The 23,491-nt window shown below is 37.3% G+C and overlaps 1 protein-coding gene and 1 long non-coding RNA gene across 4 annotated transcripts in view; one reads left to right on the forward strand and one right to left on the reverse strand.

Moving 5' to 3' along the window:
- Positions 1 to 23,491, forward strand: part of LOC133617403 (uncharacterized) — an 88,973-nt gene that overhangs the window by 32,128 nt on the left and 33,354 nt on the right. The window lies entirely within an intron of this gene.
- tlx2 (T cell leukemia homeobox 2) overlaps positions 4,281 to 23,491 on the reverse strand; it is a 46,022-nt gene continuing 26,811 nt past the window's right edge. For 2 of the 3 annotated variants that reach the window (XM_061977343.2, XM_061977341.2), the window contains 2 exons: positions 20,304 to 20,541; positions 4,281 to 5,064 (listed from right to left, as the gene is read on the reverse strand). In XM_061977343.2, coding sequence (XP_061833327.2) covers positions 4,848 to 5,064; positions 20,304 to 20,541 — 455 coding nt within the window. In that variant the 3' untranslated portion in view covers positions 4,281 to 4,847. The remainder of the gene's footprint in view (positions 5,065 to 20,303; positions 20,542 to 23,491) is intronic. The other variant, XM_061977342.2, reaches the window with a different exon arrangement.

Consider the following 23,491-nt stretch of genomic DNA (forward strand, 5'->3'; position numbering starts at 1 on the left):
CCGTTGTGTCCTTGAGCAAGACATTTCACCCTTGCTCCTGATGGGTCCTGGTTAGCGCCTTGCATGGCAGCTCCCGCCATCAGTGTGTGAATGTGTGTGTGAATGGGTGAATGTGGAAATAGTGTCAAAGCGCTTTGAGTTCCTTAAAAAGGTGAAAGCGCTATACATGTATAACCCATGATGGCAATATGACTCCAGTAAACAACACCAACATTTTATATGTTCCATTGAAAATATAGAACATTACACACGGCGCTCAAAAATCTATCAAAAATGTTTTAGTACGACTTTGGTAAGCTATGAAGCCGCACCGCTTAATGGATTGTACTGTGCTTCAACATAGGAGTATTATTATAGTGTGTTTATAAGGTAAGACATATTATCTGGCGTTTTGTTTCGCAATATTATGCAAAAGCAACTTTTCTTACCTTCTGGTACCCGCTGATCTGTATTTGGGATCTGCATATGTCCTGAAAAATTGCGCGCGTCCGCCTTTGTAGTCCGTGTCAACACCGTAGTAGATAAGCTTCTTCTTTTTCTCTATCTTCTTGTTGTGATTGATTGATTGAAACTTTTATTAGTAGATTGCACAGTGAAGTACATATTCCGTACAATTGACCACTAAATGGTAACACCCCAATAAGTTTTTCAACTTGTTTAAGTCAGGGTCCACTTAAATTGATTCATGATACAGATATATACTATTTTCATAATACAGTCATCACACAAGATAATCAACAGAGTATATACAGTATATTGAATTATTTACATTATTTACAATCCGGGGTGTGGGATATGGAGGGGGGGGGGGGGGTGGGGGGGTGTAGGTTTGGTTGGTATCAACACTTCAGTCATAAACAATTGCATCATCAGAGAAATGGACATTGGAACAGTGTAGGACTGACTTGGTAGGATATGTACAGCAAGTAGTGGACACAGAGAGAGAGATCAGAAAGTATAAGAAAAAGTGTCTATATTTGGTTATTTACATTTGATTATTTACAATCCGAAGAGGTATGATGTGGAAGGGAGGGTGTTAGTTTAGAGTTGAATTTGCCTGGAGGTGTTCTTTTAGTGCGGTTTTGTAGGAGGATAGAGATGCTCTTTCTTTTACGCCTGTTGGGAGTGCATTCCATATTGATGTGGCATAGAAAGAGAATGAGTTAAGACCTTTGTTGTATCGGAATCTGTTATGAGTCATTCATCCTCCGCTGTTGCCATTTCTAATATAAAGTAGTGTAAAGTTCTTACTTATATTTGTCAGTAAACTCGCCATTAAAGCGCTAAAACATACCGGTGTAGTGAGTTTACATTATTCACCCAAGGAACTTTAGTTATTAGAGAGTTCCGGTCGGACGGTTTTTCACGGGACACATTTCCGGCCTTGTTGTTGTTTCCGGATGAGGAGATGCTGCTCCGTTATTGATTGAAGTAAAGTCTGAATGTCATTAAAACAGTTAGCGCCATCTTTTGACACTTCTTCCACTCCCGTCCTTGCACGCTACACCGCTACAACAAAGATGACGGGGAGAAGACGCTGCCGAAGGTGAGCCACGTAAATAAGACCGCCCACAAAACGGTGCATCCTGAAGCGACTGTCAGAAAGCGACTTGAATGTGGAGCTCAGCGAACTACAAAGATCTGGCGAGAGTCAGGTTACCAAAAAGGTAGAATAGTTTTCTTTTTCGTATTTAAAAAGTTAAAAAAAAATCTGTAGTGTAACGCTTTGTTTTCCCAATTGTCTTTTTTATATATAAAAAGTAAAAAAAATGTTTTTTTTGGTTTTTCGAATGTCATTCATGAAAATAAAACAAAATTAATATTTGTTGAGTTAGACAATAATTTAAAATCTAACTATTTTTTTAGATGAAGTTTTTGCTCTTTGACACCAAAAAAGTAAAACACTTTGTTTATCCAAATTTTTTTTATATTTAAAAAGTAAAAAAAATAAATGTTTTTTTTTTGTTTTTAATGTAGTTATTTAAAAAAAATTAAATTATACATTTAAAATCAAAACTTCAGATGTATTGCTCTTCGACACCAAAAAAGAACACTTTGTTTTTCAATTTTCTTTTTTTTGTATTTTAACATTAAATTAAAATTCCATCCATGAAAATAAAAAAAAGTAACATTTGTTAAGTTAAATATAAATTGAATATCAAAACGTTATTAGATAAAGTTTTTGCTCTCTGACACCAAAAAAGTGTAACACTTTGTTTTTCCATTTTTTAAAATGTAAAAGAAATAACTATTTTTGTTTTTTTTTGTTTTTCAAATGCCATTCCTAAAAATAAAACAAAATTGATATTTGTTGAGTTAAATACAAATTGAAAATCAAACAATTTTAGATTAAGTTTTTGCTCTTTAAAACCAAAAAAGTAACACTTTGTTTTTCCAATTTCCTTTTCTGTATTTAAAAAGTAATGAATTTCCATTCATTAAAAGAACATTTGATTTATTTATTTAAATAAATATCTATTGAAAATCAAAACGTCAGATGTCGATATTGGCTCTTTGACACAAAAAAAGAACACTTTGTTTTTTGTTTTATTTTTAAATTAAATTCAAATTCCATTAATTAAAATAAAACAAAAGTAATATTTGTTAAGTACATTGAATATCAAAACGTTTTTAAATTAAGTTTTTGGTCTTTGACACCAAAAAATTATAACACTTTGTTTTTCCGATTTAAAAAAAATTTATGTTTAAAAAGGAAAAAAAAACAAAACCTTTTTTTTCCTTTTTTTTTTTTCTAATGCCATTAATGGAAATAACTAAAATAAATATTTATTGAGTTAGATATAAATTGAAAACCAAACTGTTTTTCAGATGACGTTTTTGCTCTTTGAAATTAAAAAGTAGAACACTTTGTTTTTCCAATTTTCTTTTTAATATTTAAAAAACAAAAACAAAAAAAAAATGCAATTTTCTTTTTTATATTTAAAAATGGAAAAAAAGTATTTTCTTTTATATATTTAAAATGTTAAAAAAAAACAATTTTTTTTGTTTTACAAGTGCCATTCATGAAAATAAAATTCATATTTTTTAATATTTGTTAGATTTTCCAATTTTCTTTTTTGTATTTAAAAAGTAAAAAAAAATTGAATTGTCCTTTTTTACATTTAAAAAGGGAAAAAAAGGTATTTTCTTTTTGTATATCTAAAAACGGGAAAAAAGTATTTTCTTTATATATTTATTTTAAAATTCCATTCATGAAAATAAAATTCATATTTGTTGAGTTCGATATAAACTAAAAATCAAACAGATGAAGTTTTTGCTCTCTGAAACCAAAAAGTAGACCACTTAGTTTTTCCTATTTTCTTTTTTGTAATTAAAAAGGAAAAAAAAAAGAAATTGTATTTTTTATATTTAAAAATGGAAAAAACTATTTTTTAACATTTTTAAAAAGTAAAAAAACAAAACTGTTAAAATTCATATTATTTGATATTTGTTAGTTTTTCCAATTTTCTTTGTTTTTGTATTTAAAAAGTAAAAAAACAAGCAAACCGCAGTTTTCTTTTTTATATTTAAAAAGGGGAAAAAGGTATTTTCTTTTATGTATATATTAAAAAGTAAAAAAATATATATACATATATTTTTCAAATGAAAATACAATTAATATTTGTTGAGTTCAATACAAACTGAAAATCAAACAGATGAAGTTTTTGCTTTCTGACACCAAAAAGTAGACCACTTAATTTTTCCTATTTTCTTTTTTGTAGTTAAGAAGTTAAGAAGTAAAAAAAATGAAATGTTATTTTTTGTATTTAAAAAAAAAATAAAAATAAAAATATATATATATATATATATATATATATATATATATATATATATATATATATATATATATATATATATATATATATTTAAAAAGCCTGAATGCAGCTGAGATAGGCTCCAGCACCCCCCGCGACCCCAAAAGGGACAAGAAAATGGATGGATATTTAAAAAGTAAAAAAAAAAACGTTATTTTTTTTTCAAATGCCATTCATTAAAAATAAAATTCATATTTGTTGACATTTGTTAGTTTTTCCAATGTTCTTTTTTTTTTTGTATTTAAAAAGTAAAAAAACACAAAAATGCAATTTTCTTTTTTATAATTAAAAAGGGAAAAAAATTATTTATATCTAAAAAGTAAAAAAACAACAATTTTTTGTTTTTCAAATGCCATTCATGAAAATAAAATGTATATTTGTTGAGTTCGATATAAACTGAAAATCAAACAGATGAAGTTTTTGCTTTCTGACACCAAAAAGTAGACCACTTAGTTTTCCCAGTTTTCATTTTTTATATTTAAAATAAAAAAAAAACAGTTTTTTGTTTTTTTTCAATTTCTATCGCTGAATATGAAACGATATTCAAAGAAGCAGACGCCATGTTGTTATTGTGAGGACCGATCCCGGGATCGATGTGTGCAAGAAGCGTGAAAGACACAAAGAGGCCTTTGAAAAAGTCACAATATGATTTAATATAAAAGAGCCTTTAAGTGGACCGTCGTGGGGCGCGGGCGATGACGTCATGTTCCACGTGGCACTTCATGCAGTTATACCTTGTACAAAGTCAAAAGGGGAACCGGTTTTTGTGCAGAAAGTCTCTGCGTCCTCTCGAAGGTTCCAGACGTAAAAAGGGAAGGGGGGGCGAGTCTTGACAGGTGGGCATGTACACGTGTGTCCGTTAGATAATCCTCCCTTCTTTAGACTGTCAGCTGAAGGGAAAGCGGAAAACGTGGTGTCAGGCAGGAAATGGACTCAGCACATATTTACACTCACAGCTCCTTGGCGGGAAAAAAAAAAGTGTCCATTCCCCTTTTATCTGGAAGATTGGATAAGCCACAATCGCGCTCACATTCACACCACAGTTGCCAGAGAGGTGACGGAGGTCACCTTATTGTCATCGGCCCAGGGCTGCAGGTTCTGCAGGGCGTAGAGCGAGGAGTTGTGCAGGCACAGAGGGTCCGGCTGGAGGGGCTGACTGAGGGTCTTCTGGAAGGCTTCCTGCTGGAGCTGCAGCATCAGCCGGTTGGCCTGCTGCCTCTCCGCCTCCCGCTCTTCCGCCGTCTGTCGCCTGGAACACACCACAACACACCTTTTCATGCCTTGTCTAAAGCTGTGGTCCCCAACCACCGGTCCGTAGACCGGTACCGGTCTATGACGCATTTGTTACCGCACAGAAATATTAATTAATTTACAAACCCTGTTTCCATATGAGTTGGGAAATTGTGTTAGATGTAAATATAAACGGAATACAATGATTTGCAAATCTTTTTCAACCCATATTCAGTTGAATGCACTACAAAGACAAGATATTTGATGTTCGAACTCATAAACTTTTTTTTTTTTTTGCAAATAATAATTAACTTAGAATTTCATGGCTGCAACACGTGCCAAAGTAGTTGGGAAAGGGCATGTTCACCACTGTGTTACATGGCCTTTCCTTTTAACAACACTCAGTAAACGTTTGGGAACTGAGGAGACACATTTTTTAAGCTTCTCAGGTGGAATTCTTTCCCATTCTTGCTTGATGTACAGCTTAAGTTGTTCAACAGTCCGGGGGTCTCCGTTGTGGTATATTAGGCTTCATAATGCGCCACACATTTTCAATGGGAGACAAGTCTGGACTACAGGCAGGCCAGTCTAGTACCCGCACTCTTTTACTATGACGCCACGTTGACGTAACACGTGGCTTGGCAGCATTAATGGTGCCTTCCCAGATGTGTAAGTCAGTGTTTTTCAACCACTGTGCCGCGGCACACTAGTGTGTCGTGAGATACAGTCTGGGTGCCGTGGGAGATTGTCTAATTTCACCTATTTGGGTTAAAAATATTTTTTGCAAACCAGTAATTGTAGTCTGCAAATGATGTCTTGTTATTGAGTGTCGGTGTTGTCTAGAGCAGTGGTCACCAACCACCGGGCCGCGGCCCGGTATCGGTCCGTGGATCGATTGGTACCGGGCCGCACAAGAAATAAAAAATAAAAAAATAAATAAAAAAAAATATTTTTTTTAATTAAATCAACATAAAAAACACAAGACGCACTTACAATTAGTGCACCAACCCAAAAAACCTCCCTCCCCCATTTACACTCATTCACACTCATTCGCACAAAAGGGTTGTTTCTTTCTGTTATTAATATTTCTGGTTACTACATTATATATCGATACAGATCAATACAGTCTGCAAGGATACAGTCCGTAAGCACACATGATTGTATTTTTTTATGACAAAAAAAAAAAAAAAAAAAAAAAAAATCCAACAATTGCGACGACAACTTTTTACTGTCAACTGAGTTTCGTTTTTTAATGATTTCTGCTGGTGGTGTGCCGCCGGATTTTTTCAACGCAAAAAATGTGCCTTGGCTCAAAAAAGGTTGAAAAACACTGGTGTAAGTTACCCATGTCTTAGGCACTAATGCAGCCCCATACCATCACAGATGCTGGCTTTTCAACTTTGCGCCTATAACAGTCCGGATGGTTCTTTTCCTCTTTGGTCCGGCGGACACGACGTCCACAGTTTCCAAAAACAATTTGAAATGTGGACTCGTCAGACCACAGAACACTTTTCCACTTTGTATCAGTCCATCTTAGATGAGCTCAAGCCCAGCGAAGCCGACTGCGTTTCTGGGTGTTGTTGATAAACGGTTTTCACCTTACATAGGAGAGTTTTAACTTGCACTTACAGATGTAGTGACCAACTGTAGTTACTGACAGTGGGTTTCTGAAGTGTTCCTGAGCCCATGTGGTGATATCCTTTACACACTGATGTCGCTTGTTGATGCAGTACAGCCTGAGGGATCGAAAGTCACGGGCTTAGCTGCTTACGTGCAGTGATTTCTCCAGATTCTCTGAACCTTTTGATGATATTACGGACCGTAGATGGTGAAATCCCTAAATTCCTTGCAATAGCTGGTTGAGAAAGGTTTTTCTTAAACTGTTCAACAATTTGCTCACGCATTTGTTGACAAAGTGGTGACCCTCGCCCCATCCTTGTTTGTGAATGACTGAGCATTTCATGGAATCTACTTTTATACCCAATCATGGCACCCACCTGTTCCCAATTTGCCTGTTCACCTGTGGGATGTTCCAAATAAGTGTTTGATGAGCATTCCTCAACTTTATCAGTATTTATTGCCACCTTTCCCAACTTCTTTGTCACGTGTTGCTGGCATCAAATTCTAAAGTTAATGATTATTAGCAAAAAAAAAAAGTTAATCAGTTTGAACATCAAATAGGTTGTCTTTGTAGCATATTCAACTGAATATGGGTTGAAAAGGATTTGCAAATCTTTGTATTCCGTTTATATTTACATCTAGCACAATTTCCCAACTCATATGGAAACGGGGTTTGTATATTACAACTCCTGATAGGAAGTTAATGGACATATAAAATGTTAATGTGCCAGATTGTAGCCAAAGGCTAATTTCCAGCTGCAGGGTCATTGAATATTGCAGTGGTTCTTAACCTTTTTGACCTCAGGACTAAAGATGACCGATAATGGCTTTTTTACCGATATTCCGATATTGTCCAACTCTTAATTACCGATTTTGATATCAACCAATACTGATGTATACAGTCGTGGAATTAACACATTATTATGCGATGAGGTGGCGACTTGTCCAGGGTGTATCCAGTCTTCCGCCCGAATGCAGCTGAGATAGGCTCCAGCACCCGCCACGACCCCAAAAGGGACAAGCGGTAGAAATTGGATGGATGGATGGATTATGCCTAATTTTGTTGTGATGCCCCGCTGGATGCATTAAACAATGTACCTTTACCATGAATTGATTAACGTGGACCCCGACTTAAACAAGTTGAAAAACGTATTCGGGTGTTACCATTTAGTGGTCAATTGTACGGAATATGTACTGTACTGTGCAATCTACTTTTCCAAAATAAGAGAACAACTTCAACTCCAGTTATGGAAAAAAAGTGCCAACATGGCACTGCCATATTTAATATTGAAGTCACAAAGTGCATTATTTTTTTTAACATGCCTCAAAACAGCAGCTTGGAATTTTGGACATGCTCTCCCTGAGATAATCCTGATACCCACTATAACTATGGGAAGTACTATACTTTGACTTTCACAAAGTGCATTATTTTTTATTTTTTTAAAACATGTGTGTGATATCATGTGCGATACAAGCAGTCATGTAAAGTGTTTACTTGTTTGTCATATCATGTGTGATACAAGTAGTCCTGCAGTATGTTTACTTGTGTGTGTGTGATACGATGTGTGATACGAGCAGTCCTGCAGCATGTTTACTTGTATGCGATATCATGTGCAATAACAGCAGTCTTGCAGAGTGTTTATCTGTGTATAATATCAAGTGCAATACAAGCACTCCTGCAGAGTGTTTACTTGTGCGATACAAGCAATCCAGGGGCGCGTTTACATGTGTGTGATATCATGTGCGATACAAGCAGTCCTGCAGAGTGTGTGTGTGATATCTTGTGCGATACAAGCAATCCAGGGGCTCGTTTACATGTGTGTTATATCATGTGTGTTACAAGCAGTCCAGCAGCGTGTTTACATGTGTGCGATACAATGTGCGATACTAGCAATCCAGGGGCGTGATTACATGTGTGTGTGTGTGATATCTTGTGCGATACAAGCCATCTAGGGGCGTGTTTACATGTTTGTGATATCATGTGCGTTACTAGCAGTCCAGCAGCGTGTTTACATGCGTGCGATACAACCAATCCAGGGGCGTGTTTACATGTGTGTGATATCATGTGCGATACAAGCAGTACAGCAGCGTGTTACATTTTTGTGATATCATGTGCAATAGAAGCAGTTCTGTGGCGTGTTTACTTGTGATGTCATGTGCGATACAGGCAGTCCTGCAGCGTGTTTACTTGTGTGTGATATCATGTGCGACACAGGCAGTCCTGCAGCGTGTTTAATTGTGTGCAAAATCATGTGCGATATTATGTGCGATACAAGCAGTCCTGCAGAGTGTTTCATTGTGTGTGATATCATGTGCGATACAAGCAGTCCTGCAGAGTGTTTACTTGTGTGTGATATCATGTGTGATACAAGTAGTCCTGCAACATGTTTACTTGTGTGCGATATCATGTGTGATACAAGTAGTCCTGCAGTATGTTTACTTGTGTGTGTGATACGATGTGTGATACAAGCAGTCCTGCAGCATGTTCACTTGTGTGCGATATCATGTGCAATAGCGGCACTCCTGCAGAGTGTTTATTTGTGTGTAATATCAAGTGCAATACAAGCACTCCTGCAGAGTGTTTACTTGTGTGTGATATTATGTGCGATACAAGCAGTCCCGCAGCGTGTTGACTTGAGCAAAGCTGAAAAGTTAACATTCAAATGTCCCCCAATATGTTTTACTAAAGTCATTTACAAAAGATACACATAGGCTACTAGAATGTAGCAGCTACACAACAGCTAAGCACACGATAGCACACGAGCTAGACATAAGTAAATATGTGCCCTTAAACACTTGTCAAAATGAATAAGTGTTGAATAATTATAGATGCATATTACGTTTTAAGACAGAACCATATTAGAAAGTATCCAGTAACAAGCGTGTCTGCATCATTCAACTTACTGCATCATGTTAGAATGCCACCAAATAACTTAATAATTACCTCTCCACTTCAACTTAAAGACAGCATAAGTCCATTACGTACCATAATAAGGCAGTCGTGTGTCTACTGTTGGGAGAGGAAGCTGCATTCACTTGCTCCCATATTCTTCGCCGCCCGCGCCCGCCGCGTTGGCTTGAGGCGAGGTGGCAGCTGACGGCGCCGAGTGACAGGTGTTGGCGAGGGAACGTGACTCAGAGGGCAGGTGGGAGGATGGGACTCATCACACGTGTTAACGGAGACGCACATCCTGTAAGTGGTGTCAGGAGCGACAAACATCTGCATTTATTTCCACCGCCTGTTGAGTGAACCACGCCACAAACTCTGCACATGTTGTGCTTTTTCTTGTTGTTTCCAAAAACAATTTGAAATTTGGACTCGTCAGACCACAGAATACTTTTCCACTTTTCATCAGTCCATCTTAGATGAGCTCGGGCCCATCAAAGCCGGTGGCGTTTCTGGGTGTTGTTGATAAATGGCTTTGGCTTTGCATAGTAGAGTTTTAACTTGCACTTCTAGATGTAGCGACCAACTGTAGTTACTGACAGTGGTTTTCTGAAGTGTCCCTGAGCCCATGTGGTGATATCCTTTACACACTGATGTCGCTTTTTGATGCAGTACCGCCTGAGGGATCAAAGGTCACAGGCATTTTATGTTGGTTTTCAGCATTGCCGCTTACGTGCAGTGATTTCTCCGGATTCTCTGAACCTAATTTGAGTTATTATATTAGTTAGATATGAGTGTGTAAAAGTAGTTTTTGAGCACATTTAACAATACAAAAATTATATTGATAATTTTGGTCACAATCACCATGAACTGTTCCTATCGATACATCCCTTTGTTGACATGGTTGTGTTGTGCTTCTTTAAACAACAAACAAGTTGAGACGGAAGTCAACAGTGCCTCTGCTGGTTGTAGCCAAGTAGTGCAATCCAATTTTGGGGTTAATCAATTAATTAATTAATCAAAAGGGGTGCACAAAAAATCGATTCATCCCGATTCTAAAAACATTCATATTTTGTATACATTTATATATATATATATGTATATACACTGTATGTATATATATACTGTATGTACTGTATATGTATATCTATATATGTAGATGTAAATACATATATATATATATGTATGTACAGTGTTTCCCACAGGACAGGCATCTATTTGTGGTGGTGTGGTTGGGGGGCGGCGGCGGCAGCGGCGATGACCAAGAAGAACGCGGAGTTGGAATATAATTACAACACTTTATGTACATATTTATATACAGATTTGAACAATTAGTTATTCACTGAAATATATTTATTAATTATGGTTCTTACAAAAAATATATCTTATATAATATAAAAGCTAAAATGTCTCTTAAAGCTCTGCCCCTTTAATTAGTGCATACATCATCTGTGTGAAGGAGTGAACATCCAACATTAGAATTTATTACTAACGAGCAGAACCGCTCTATGTACAGTGCCGTCCAACCTTAAGCGGCAGCAGCTCAACACATGCAGGGTTCATCGTTAAGCTTTTTTTCTACTTGCCCGACTTCTCAAATCTACTTGCCCCAATATTTTTACTTGTCCTGCCTAGGATTTTTTCTGGCTGCGTAGTGCTCATGGCTTACATCTTACTAAAATTCTTCCCGTTGACTATTTACAACACTACAAAGTATTTATTATTATTATTATTATCTATAATTACATTTAAATGGCATTGCATACATGTAAAATTAAATGCTATTTCACATTATTTGACCAGTAGCAGTTACACCCATCTGAACAGGTCAGCCACCTGTTTAAAGCCCGATCACAGTTGAAATCTTGAAATGAAGGGCCTTTAATGGCCAAAACATTAACCTGGACAACATTTTAACAGCTGGTTGGCTCAGATGTTATTCTTTTCATTGCATTCACATGCTGCAGTGGACAGTGGACAATTTAGCTTCAGTATTAATGCAGTATCTGAAGCACCGTCTCCACGTGTGTTTATTGACAACAGGGTTATAACCTGGACACGTTAGCTCGTCGGTATGGTAACAGGTAGTGATGGGTTGATAAGGCTTCATGAAGCGTTTTTGACACATTGCAAAACTGTATTGATACTGTGTCGAATACTGTGTCACTACATACTGACATCTGCTGGACATTAAAAATCCCTACAGGCAACCTGTGGACCGACTCAACTGACACTGATTTTATGACCTAGTATATACAATAATATAAACCAAGTCATTGTATTTCATTTAGGATTATTTCATAACTTCATTTAAATAAAAATATATTTTTTTATCTTTTTTAGATACAGTCAATAAATAATGTGAACATGTATCATAACATGGAAATCTAAGAGAACGTGTTGTGAATGAGGATGCTTGTGGACCTGGACATTTTTTATTTTTTTTTACACATTTTTATTACAAAAAAACCCCGTTTTTCCAACTTACTCAATTTTAGACGCTTTCTCTTCTTAGTTATTTCTCCGGCTGTAGAAAAGAGCCGCTCACAGGGCACAGACGAGGCGTCAGTGCGACACGGTTCGCGTATCGGTCACGTGACCAAAACAGCTCATGATCGGTCACGTGACTTTCTAAAAGCGGTACGCGCACCGACACAGGGTTTTGCTTTATGAGCTCGACGCATGCGCCGATGCATCGGTGTTGCCGGAACCATCACTATTACACGTGACTGTTACTACGTGTGTCTGCCCCGGCCACCACACCGTCAGTGAAACGCTCGGTGAAATCGCGGATTAACGTTAAATATATGACGAGCCGCGAGCGATGCAGCTATAACCTATCTACCTATAACCTATATTATCCTCGTATTTTGATCCCGTCCGTCCGTCCCTCTTCTTCTTCTTCTTCTTCTTCTTCTTCTTCTTCTGGCCCACCAGAAGATTTTGGCGGAGTTACAATGCATAGTAGGCTACCGCCACCTACTGCACCGGAGTTGTAACTACAAGCTCCATTCACAGACAGAGTCCCATTGCTTTTATGAGCGGTCGAGCGAGTCAAAAGCCGAAAAATCCATTTGTGGCGGACGTAATTCTTTCGTGGCGGGCCGCCACAAATAAATGAATGTGTGGGAAACACTGATGTATGTATGTATGTATGTATGTATATATATATATATGTGTGTGTGTATATATATATATGTATATATATATATATATATATGTATGTATGTGTGGTTGTGTGTGTGTGTGTGTGTGTGTGTGTGTGTGTATATATATATGTATATGTATATATGCGTGCATGTATATATACCTGTGTATGTGTATATATGTATGTATATTGTCAGGCTTGTCCCTGACAGTTTGACTGTGTTTTAGTTTTTTTTCTCTGCGTTTGTCTTAGTTTTCTGTCAGCGCTTTTATTTTGTCTTCATTTCCTGATCGTCTCTCTGAGTGCTGCTTCCCCTCAGCTGTGGCTGATTGGCACCTGGCCACACCTGGTGTCAATCAGCAAGCTGCTATTTAAACCTGCCTTCCCCTCCAGTCAGCGCTGGCTTATTGTCATTGTCATTGTCATTACTACCTGTCTTAACACTTGTTGTTGTAGCTCTGTCTACTTTTGTTTCACTCTGCTCATGTCCGAGTTCCTTCGTGTCACAGTAAGTGTTTTTGTTTCTTGTCCAAAGTTAGCCTCTGTGCTATTTTAGTTCATAACCAAGTTTGTTCTCCGCCTTGTGCGCGCCTTTTGTTACCCTTTCGTTTGTTGTTTTGCCTTAGTGTTTAATTAAATCATGTTTTCTCGTACAATGCCTTCCGCCTTCTCTGCATCTTGTGGTTCGGCACCTACAAACTTTGACATATATAGACATATACATTATAAACATACATACACATATATACATGTATGTATGTATGTATGTATGTATGTATTAGGGATGTCCCGATCCGATATTTGGATCGGATCGGCTGCCGATATTTGCCAAAAATTGCGTATTGGCAAGGCATGGGAAAATGCCGATCCAGTTTAAAAAAAACTCCGGTCCGTGTTTTCCAACGCACCGATTTAAATAATACATTCCACTTTTCTGTTGCTCCATAATTTCAGTTCCGCATTTTCCAGCACACCTTCAACACATCCACAGGTCTGTGGATTCTCATGCAGTTGCTTTTAGCTGCTGGCATTACACGACAGGCTCTTCTCACTCTTTCCTGTGTCTCCCTCTCACAGACAGCAAGTGCACCTTCTTACACACGTCACATACTGTCACGTCATACGTCACATACGTATACGTCCTCCCCGAGCAGAGAGGTAGCAGCATGGCTAACGTTAGCTGTGATGCTAGCGCAGCCGTGCGAGCAACGCTCCCTCTAAGGTGCTCGCCTGTGCAATTGCGCACTGTTTAAGCGTCCTCTGCGCATAGCAAATCTATGCCACGCACAAAATCAAATAAAAAAATAAGCGCATAACAATTTTCGACACACGGACACGACAGAGAAAACAGTTTTCATCATCATTGTTCAAATATTGTGACGTCTGTCGAGACGCTTATCTCCATTCGGTGCCACACGTCCACACCATCAAAATGCCGAGGCAAAAATTTCCTCATCAACACCGTATGAAAAAATTAGTGATTTTTTTAGTTGTGATTTTCTTCTCTGCATGAAAGTTTAAAAGTAGCATATATTAATGCAGTATGAAGAAGAATGTTTTAAGGTAGACATGCAAGCCTTGAAAGAAAATGTTTAAAATCAAGACTACATTTCCTGCAAATGGGTGCATTTCTACCCGATAGTTTAACTTTAGATTTATTCTCATATCAAACTCTTTTTGACACTTACATCCGGCGCCCCCCTCCACACCCTGGATTATAAATAATGTAAATAATTCAATGTGATTATCTTGTGTGATGACTGTATTATGATGATAGTATATATCTGATAGTATATATCTGTACCATTTAGTGGTCAATTGTATGGAATATGTACTTCACTGTGCAATCTACTAATAAAAGTCTCAATCAATCAATCAAAACACATAGAATCATCATACTGCTGTGATTATATGCATCAAGTGTTCATTCAAGACTAAGGCAAAATATCGAGATATATATTGTGTATCGCAATATGGCCTTAAAATATCGCAATATTAAAAAAAGGCCATATCGCCCAGCCCTAGTTCAATGATGCCATTTCTGTTTGTCATGTATAATTTTGTCTATTTTGTGTTTATCCTTGAATAAACAGGTCAGTTTCTTGTTACCAACCATTGTGTATTATTCAAACTCCCCTAATTCAGCTGGCTAGTTGTTATCAAGAGTACTAAAACCCTTTTCAACATGATTCTGACAACTAAGTAGGCTAAATAACTTTAAACTTTATTACATGCTCGGATAGGTCAGTATCGGTATCGGTCAGTATCGGTATCGGATCGGAAATGCAAAAACAATATCGGTATCGGATCGGAAGTGCAAAAACCTGGATCGGGACATCCCTAATCGATATTACATTTTAAAGCATTTATCGGCCGATAACATCGGCAGGCCGATATTATTGGACATCTCTAATATATATATATATATATATATATATATATATATATATATATATATATATATATATATATATATATATATATATATAACATCGGCAGGCCGATATTATTGGACATCTCTAATATATATATATATATATATATATATATATATATATATATATATATATATATAAATATATATATATTAGAGATGTCCAATAATATCGGCCTTCGATATTACATTTTAAAGCATTTATTTTTTATTGGACATCTCTAATATATATATATATATATATATATATATATATATATATATATATATATATATATATTAGAGATGTCCAATAATATCGGCCGGCCGATAAATGCTTTAAAATGTAATATCGAAAATTCACATAATATATGCGGCTTTAGCACACACATAAGTGAATGCAAAGCATACTTGATCAACAGTCATACAGGTCACACCGAGCGTGGCCGTATAAACAACTTTAACACTGTTACAAATATGCGCCACACTGTGAACCTACACCAAACAAGAATGGCAAACACATTTCGGGAGAACATCCGCGCCGTAACACAACATAAACACAACAGAACAAATACCCAGAACCCCTTGCAGCACTAACTCTTCCGGGACGCTACAATATACACCCCTGCTACCACCAACCCCCTCACCCCCAAACTTTTTTTCTCCTCCATTTGAAAATGTGGACGTTATCAGCACTGCTGTCTGATTCCAATCAATGCAAGTCATCAAAATCAGGTAATACACCAACTTATATTCTTGTCTTCATGAAAGAAAGGAATCTATACGTTAAACATGCATGTATATTCATTAAAACACCTTTAACATGTGAACAAAAACGGCAAAATAAATAAATATAAATTAGATATATATAAATGTGTATATATATATATATATCTATATATATATGTATGTGTGTGTGTGTGTGTGTGTGTGTGTGTGTGTGTGTGTGTGTGTGTGTGTGTGTATATAGGTATATGTATATATGAGGTAGATCATCTCGACTTGGTCATTTAAAAAGTAGCTCGCCTGCTGAAAAAGTGTGGGCACCCCTGGTTTAATGCATCCAGCGGGGCATCACAACAAAATTAGGCATAATAATGTGTTAATTCCACGACTGTATATATCGGTATCGGTTGATATCGGAATCGGTAATTAAGAGTTGGACAATATCGGAATATCGGATATCGGCAGAAAAGCCATTACAAATGATACATTTAAATAATCGGTTTGAATCGAGAATCGTGTTAATCAAGTTGAGTTTCCGAATCGAATCGTCAGCCAGGAATCTGAATCAGATGGAATGGTTAGGTGCCCAAAGATCACACTCCTAGTAATCAGCTTAGTTGGTTCATATTTTGACAGTGAACATCATTTTGTTAAAGTTAAAGTACCAATGATTGTCACACACTCACGAGGTGTGGGGAAGTTATTCTCTGCATTTGACCCATCACCCTTGATCACCCCCCGGGAGGTGAGGGGAGCAGTGAGCAGCAGCGGTGGCCGCGCCCGGGAATAATTTTTGGTGATTTTGGCAGCTAATAACATGTCAAAAGTCATGAAACATCAACTCTTGAAGTTCTTTCTGCATGATTCGATTCTTTATTTCCATTTGTTTCATTATCTTCAACTCCCAGCGTGGTTGACCCAGTGCGTGTCTCTATGACGGGAGATTGACAATGGTGCTGGTGTGAAAGGCGGCAAGAAGACAGTAACCATTACGGCAGGTATAGCGGCCTCACACTCGCCAACCTGCGTCCATTAGCCGCACATTATTGCTAACGGCATTATGCTAATCTGATTGGCGGCTCGCTGATTCCATCACCGTCTTGTTAGTTTGCGTGCTGGTCGTCATGCTCCGCCTGCCAGGTGCAGCACGCTGGTGATGGGCGGCAACGCCATCAATCTCCCAGTTATTTTAGGCACGCTACTGTCTGTAGATGATTTCCTTTACTCCCACAAATTAACTTCAGTATCTACATTAAAATGTACAAAACCCAAAAGCAGTGAAGTTGTCACGTTGTGTAAATGGTAAATAAAAACAGAATACAATGATTTGCAAATCCTTTTCAACTTATATTCAATTGAGTAGACTGCAAAGACAAGATATTTAATGTTCACACTGAGAAACTATTTATTTTTTTGCAAATTATCATTAACTTAGAATTTAATGGCAGCAACACATTGCAAAAAAGTTGTCACAGGGGCATTTTTACCACTGTGTTACATGGCCTTTCCTTTTAACAACACTCAGTAAATGTTTGGGAACTGAAGAGACACATTTTTTTTCTTTCCAGGTGGAATTTTTTCCCATTCTTGCTTGATGTACAGCTTAAGTTGTTCAACAGTCCGAGGGTCTCCGTTGTGGTATTTTAGGCTTCATAATGTGCCACACATTTTCAATGGGAGACAGGTCTGGACTACAGGCAGGTCAGTCTAGTATACCCGCACTCTTTTACTATGAAGCCAAGCTGTTGTAACACGTGGCTTGGCATTGTCTTGCTGAAATAAGCAGGGGCGGTCATGACAACGTTACTTGGATGGCAACATATGTTGCTCCAAAACCTGTATGTACCTTTCAGCATTAATGGTGCCTTCACAGATGTGTAAGTTACCCATGTCTTGGGCACTAATACACCCCCATACCATCACACATGCTGTCTTTTACACTTTGCACCTAGAACAATCCGGATGGTTCTTTTCCTCTTTTGTCCGGAGGACACGACGTCCACAGTTTCCAAAAACAATTTGAAATGTGGACTCGTCAGACCACAGAACACTTTTCCACTTTGCATCAGTCCATCTTAGATGAGCTCGGGCCCAGCGAAGCCGGCAGCATTTCTGGGTGTTGATAAATGGCTTTCGCTTTGCATAGTAAAGTTTACAGTTTACAGATGCAAGTGTAAGCCACTGTGACACACTATTGTTCATTTCTAATTTTTTTTAGTATTTTTTATTAATGTTTTTAATGATGATATCAATGAGGGTTTTTTTAATCACTGCTATCTTGAAATTGTTACTAATATTGATGCTGTTGTCGATAATGTTCATTTTTGTTTCACTACATTTGGATTTGTGTGTCCTCTATTGCTCTCAATTGCTCTGTTTATTGTTGTTCTTAATGTTGCTGGGACGGGTTTGGTTTTGGAATTGGATTGCATTGTTGTGGTGTTGTTGTGTATTGTTTTGTTTATTGATTAATAAATTCATTAAAAAAAATATAATAATAAAAAAAACAAAAAACAAGAAATCAGAAATGTTTTTAATGTTTCTTTTAGAGAAGCAGCTTGCAGGCTAATTTCTAGCTGGCAACTAGCTCCCTAACCACTAGCTCACTGCTAGAGGGCTAATCGCTAACTCTGAAACCTTTATATATTAAAATGGAAGAAGTTAAACATATGCAAACACTTGAATAACAAGAAGTCCGAAAAAATATTAAATTTTCCTTCTAGAAAAACAGTTAGCACACTAATCTTGACCTCGCAGCTAGTGGGCTAATCGCTAACTCTAATACCTTTACAAATTAAAGTGGAGAAAGTTAAATATATTCAGATACTTAAATCACAAGAAATTAGAACAATATTTAATGTTTTTTTCAAGAGGAGCAGCCAATGCGCTAACCACTAGCTCACAGCTAGTGTGCTAATTGCTAAATGTTTCTACTAGAGAAGCAGCTGGCACACTAATCTCTAGCAGACAGCTAATGTGCTAGCTTGCTGCGAGTGGGATAATCGCTGATTCTGAAACCTTTACAAATTAAAATGTAAGAAAATTAACATATTCAAACACTTTAAATAACAAGAAACCGGAAAAAGTTTTAATGTTTCTTCTTGAAAAGAAGCTAGCATGCTAATCGTGAGCTGGCTCGCATCTAGCAGGCTAATCGCCAACTCTAAAACCTTTACAAATCAAAATGTAAGAAGATGAACATATTCAAACACCTAAATAACAAAATGTCAACAATATTTAATGTTTCTACTAGAGAAGCAGCTGGCAGCTAATGTGCTAACCACCAGCCCGCTGCGAGTGGGATAATTGCTGATTCGGAAACCTTTACAAATTTAAATGTAAGAAAATTTACATATTCAAACACTTTAAATAACAAGAAGCCAGAAAAATATTTAATGTTTCTTCTCGAGAAACCGCTAACACGCTAATCTCTAGCTAGCTCGCAGCTAGCAGGCTAATCGCCAACTCTAAAACCTTTACAAATAAAAATGTAAGAAGATGAACATATCTAAACACTTAAATAAAAAAATGTCCGAATAATATTTAATATTTCTACTAGAGAAGCAGCTAGCACGCTAATCTCTGGCAGGCAGCTAATGTGGCTAAACGCTAGCTCGCTGCGAGTAAGATAATCGCTGATTCGGAAACCTTTACAAATTAAAATGTAAGAAAATTAACATATTCAAACACTTTAAATAACAAGAAGCCGAAAAAAGATTTCATGTTTCTTCTTGAGAAGCAGCTAGCACGCTAATCTCTTGCTGGCTCGCAGCTAGCAGGTTAATTGCTAACTCTAAAACCTTTACAAATCAAAATGTAAGAAGATGAACATATTCAAACACCTAAATAACAAAATGTCCGAATAATATTTAATGTTTCTACTACTACTACTCTGGCAGGCAGCTAATGTGGCTAACCACTAGCTCGCTGTGAGTGGGATAATCGCTGATTCGGAAACCTTTGCAAATTGAAATGGAAGAAGATAAACATCTTTAAACAATATTTAATGTTTCTTCTGCTAAGAAAATAAAAGGTGGTTAAAATATTGCACATTCAACAATACGTGATAGTAATGATAAGAATGCTGATATCAAATGTTCATATTGTCTAAGGTAAAGCGTTCATGTGCGTTTTATTTACCGAAAATACGTTTTTGAGTGTCCGTGTCGTAAAAGCGTTTATAAAGTGCTTTTAAAAAGTGCAGTGGCTTTATGGGCGGGGCACGCTTGTCAGATTTATCGCTCCACGCGATGCTAAGCGGCGTCTGAGGATGGAGTGGCGGCACGCAGCCTCCAGGGAGTGTCCGAGTATTGCCGTGGTCAGCAGTTCTTCTAAAAGGCCTTTTAGGAGGCTCCGGTAATTGTGCTTGGTCAAGGCAACTGGCCTCAGCGAAAAAGGTGTCGCCATTTTGTGCCGAGCGAAACAAACAAAAAAAACCCAAAGCCGCTCGAGGTGGTACCTTACCGCCATTTTGTGCGCCGGTTCTGGAACCAGGTCTTGACCTGCGCGTCCGTCATCTTGAGGGCCTTGGCCAAGGTGGCGCGCTCGGCGGACGCCAGGTACTTCTGACGGTGGAAACGCTTCTCCAGCTCGCAGATCTGCACCCGGCTGAAGGACGTACGCGGCTTTTTCCTCTTGGGCGGCGTCCGGTTCTGGTAGGGGTGGCCGATGCGGCGGGTCACGGAGAAGGGGGACAGGGCGGCTGCAAAGGGGGGGACGCAAAAATGCTGAGTTTGCGTTTTTCTGCTGAGCGCAAACAAAGAAGAAGCACTTTCCAGATCTTGACTTTGGCTTGAGGGGATTCTCTAAGGAGGAAATGACTTTTCTTCGAACTCTTCTACCTTTCAATGAATAGTCACTCCACTTCAACTTCTAAACACTCCTTTCATGTCCATGGTCTTCATCAGACCTGCACATGCATCCAATACATCACTTTCAGAGACTTGATTGAAAGATACAAGGAGTCGACTGCATGCTAAATGCTGCTTTGTACAAACCCCGTTTCCATATGAGTTGGGAAATTGTGTTGGATGTAAATATAAACAGAATACAATGATTTGCAAATCCTTTTCAACCCATATTCAATTGAATGCACTACAAAGACAAGATATTTGATGTTCAAACTCATAAACTTTTTTTTTTTTTGCAAATAATAATTAACTTTTATGGCTGCAACACGTGCCAAAGTAGTTGGGAAAGGGCATGTTCACCACTGAGTTACATGGCCTTTCCTTTTAACAACACTCAGTAAATGTTTGGGAACTGAGGAGACACATTTTTTAAGCTTCTCAGGTGGAATTATTTCCCATTCTTGCTTGATGTACAGCTTAAGGTGTTCAACAGTCCGGGGTTTCCGTTGTGGTATTTTAGGCTTCATAATGCGCCACACATTTTCAATGGGAGACAGGTCTGGACTACAGGCAGGCCAGTCTAGTACCCGCACTCTTTTACTATGAAGCCACGTTGATGTAACACGTGGCTTGGCATTGTCTTGCTGAAATAAGCAGGGGCTTGGATGGCAACATATGTTGCTCCAAAACCTGTATGTACCTTTCAGCATTAATGGTGCCTTCACAGATGTGTAAGTTACCCATGTCTTGGGCACTAATACACCCCCATACCATCACAGATGCTGGCTTTTCAACTTTGCGCCTATAACAATCCGGATGGTTATTTTCCTCTCTGGTCCGGAGGACACGACGTCCACGGTTTCCAAAAACAATTCGAAATGTGGACTCGTCAGACCACAGAACACTTTTCCACTTTGCATCAGTCCATCTTAGATGAGCTCAGGCCCAGCGAAGCCGACGGCGTTTCTGGGTGTTGTTGATAAACGGGTTTCGCCTTGCATAGGAGAGTTTTAACTTGCACTTACAGATGTAGCGACCAACTGTAATTACTGACAGTGGGTTTCTGAAGTGTTCCTGAGCCCATGTGGTGATATCCTTGACACACTGATGTCGCTTGTTGATGCAGTACAGCCTGAGGGATCGAAGGTCACGGGCTTAGCTGCTCCTTTTGATGATATTACGGACCGTAGATGGTGAAATCCCTAAATTCCTTGCAATAGCTGTTTGAGAAAGGTTTTTCTTAAACTGTTCAACAATTTGCTCACGCATTTGTTGACAAAGTGGTGACCCTCGCCCCATCCTTGTTTGTGAATGACTGAGCATTTCATGGAATCTACTTTTATACCCAATCATGGCACCCACCTGTTCCCATTTTGCCTGTTCACCTGTGGGATGTTCCAAATTGTTTGATGAGCATTCCTCAACTTTATCAGTATTTATTGCCACCTTTCCCAACTTCTTTGTCACATGTTGCTAGCATCAAATTCTAAAGTTAATGATTATTTGCAAAAAAATTTTTTTTTATCAGTTTGAACATCAAATATGTTGTCTTTGTAGCAAATTCAACCGAATATGGGTTGAAAAGGATTTGCAAATCATTGTATTCTGTTTATATTTACATCTAACACAATTTCCCAACTCATATGGAAAGGGGGTTTGTAGTCGACTGCGTGCTAAATGCTGCTTTGTAGTTGACTGCGCCCTAAATGCTGCTTTGTAGTCGACTACGTGCTAAATGCTGCTTTGTAACAAGAAGCTCACCTTGACTTATTGTTCTGGATGTCAATAATACAATAATAAACACTTTTGTTGTGTTTTCCAGGGTCATTGTCGCCATAGCAACAGTGGGATCCAATACACAACGTTTTACTCACGTGCCGCTTCTTAGTTTGTGTTTGTTTTTTGCTGCTTTTCTCCCCTAAACTGTTGCTTTTTTTCATTCGACCCGCTGACAGCTTACCCACCGCTTTGTTTAATTTTTTACTAACATGCTGCTTATTTTATTTGCTTTGTTTTTTTACTGACCCCCTGCTTATTTTTATTTTTATTTATTTTTTTTACAATTGTTTTAATTTGTATTTTTTGCTAACCTGTTACTTGTTTCAGTTCTTTTTAACCAACCCACTGCTATTTTTATTATGTTTTTTTTATTAATACAGTACACAGCTTTTTTTTAAGTTTTTTTCGATCCAACCAACTGCTAATTTTGTCTTTTTTACTAACCCAATACTTGTATTTGTTTCTTTTACTACACCGCTACATTTTCCAACCCGCTGTATGTATGTATATACCGGTATATATATATATATATATATATATATATATATATATATATATATATATATATCTATATATATATATATATATATATATATATATATATATATATATATATATATATGTATATGTGTGTATATATGTATGTACTGTATATGTGTGTGTATATGTATGTACTGTATATGTGTGTATATATATTTATGCATATGTATATACCATATTTTTCGGAGTATAAGTCGCACCGGAGTATAAGTCGCACCTGCCGAAAATGCATAATAAAGAAGGAAAAAAACATATATAAGTTGCACTGGAGCCCAGCCAAACTATGAAAAAAACTGCGACTTATAGTCCGGAAAATACGGTATATATATATATATATATATATATATATATATATATATATATATATATATATATATATATATATATATATATATATATATATATATATATATATGTATGTATGCATATATATATACATATATACATATATATATATATATTTTTTACTAATCCCCTGTTAAT

Source organism: Nerophis lumbriciformis, linkage group LG16 (genome assembly GCF_033978685.3).
Source record: "Nerophis lumbriciformis linkage group LG16, RoL_Nlum_v2.1, whole genome shotgun sequence".
Taxonomy (NCBI): domain Eukaryota; kingdom Metazoa; phylum Chordata; class Actinopteri; order Syngnathiformes; family Syngnathidae; genus Nerophis; species Nerophis lumbriciformis.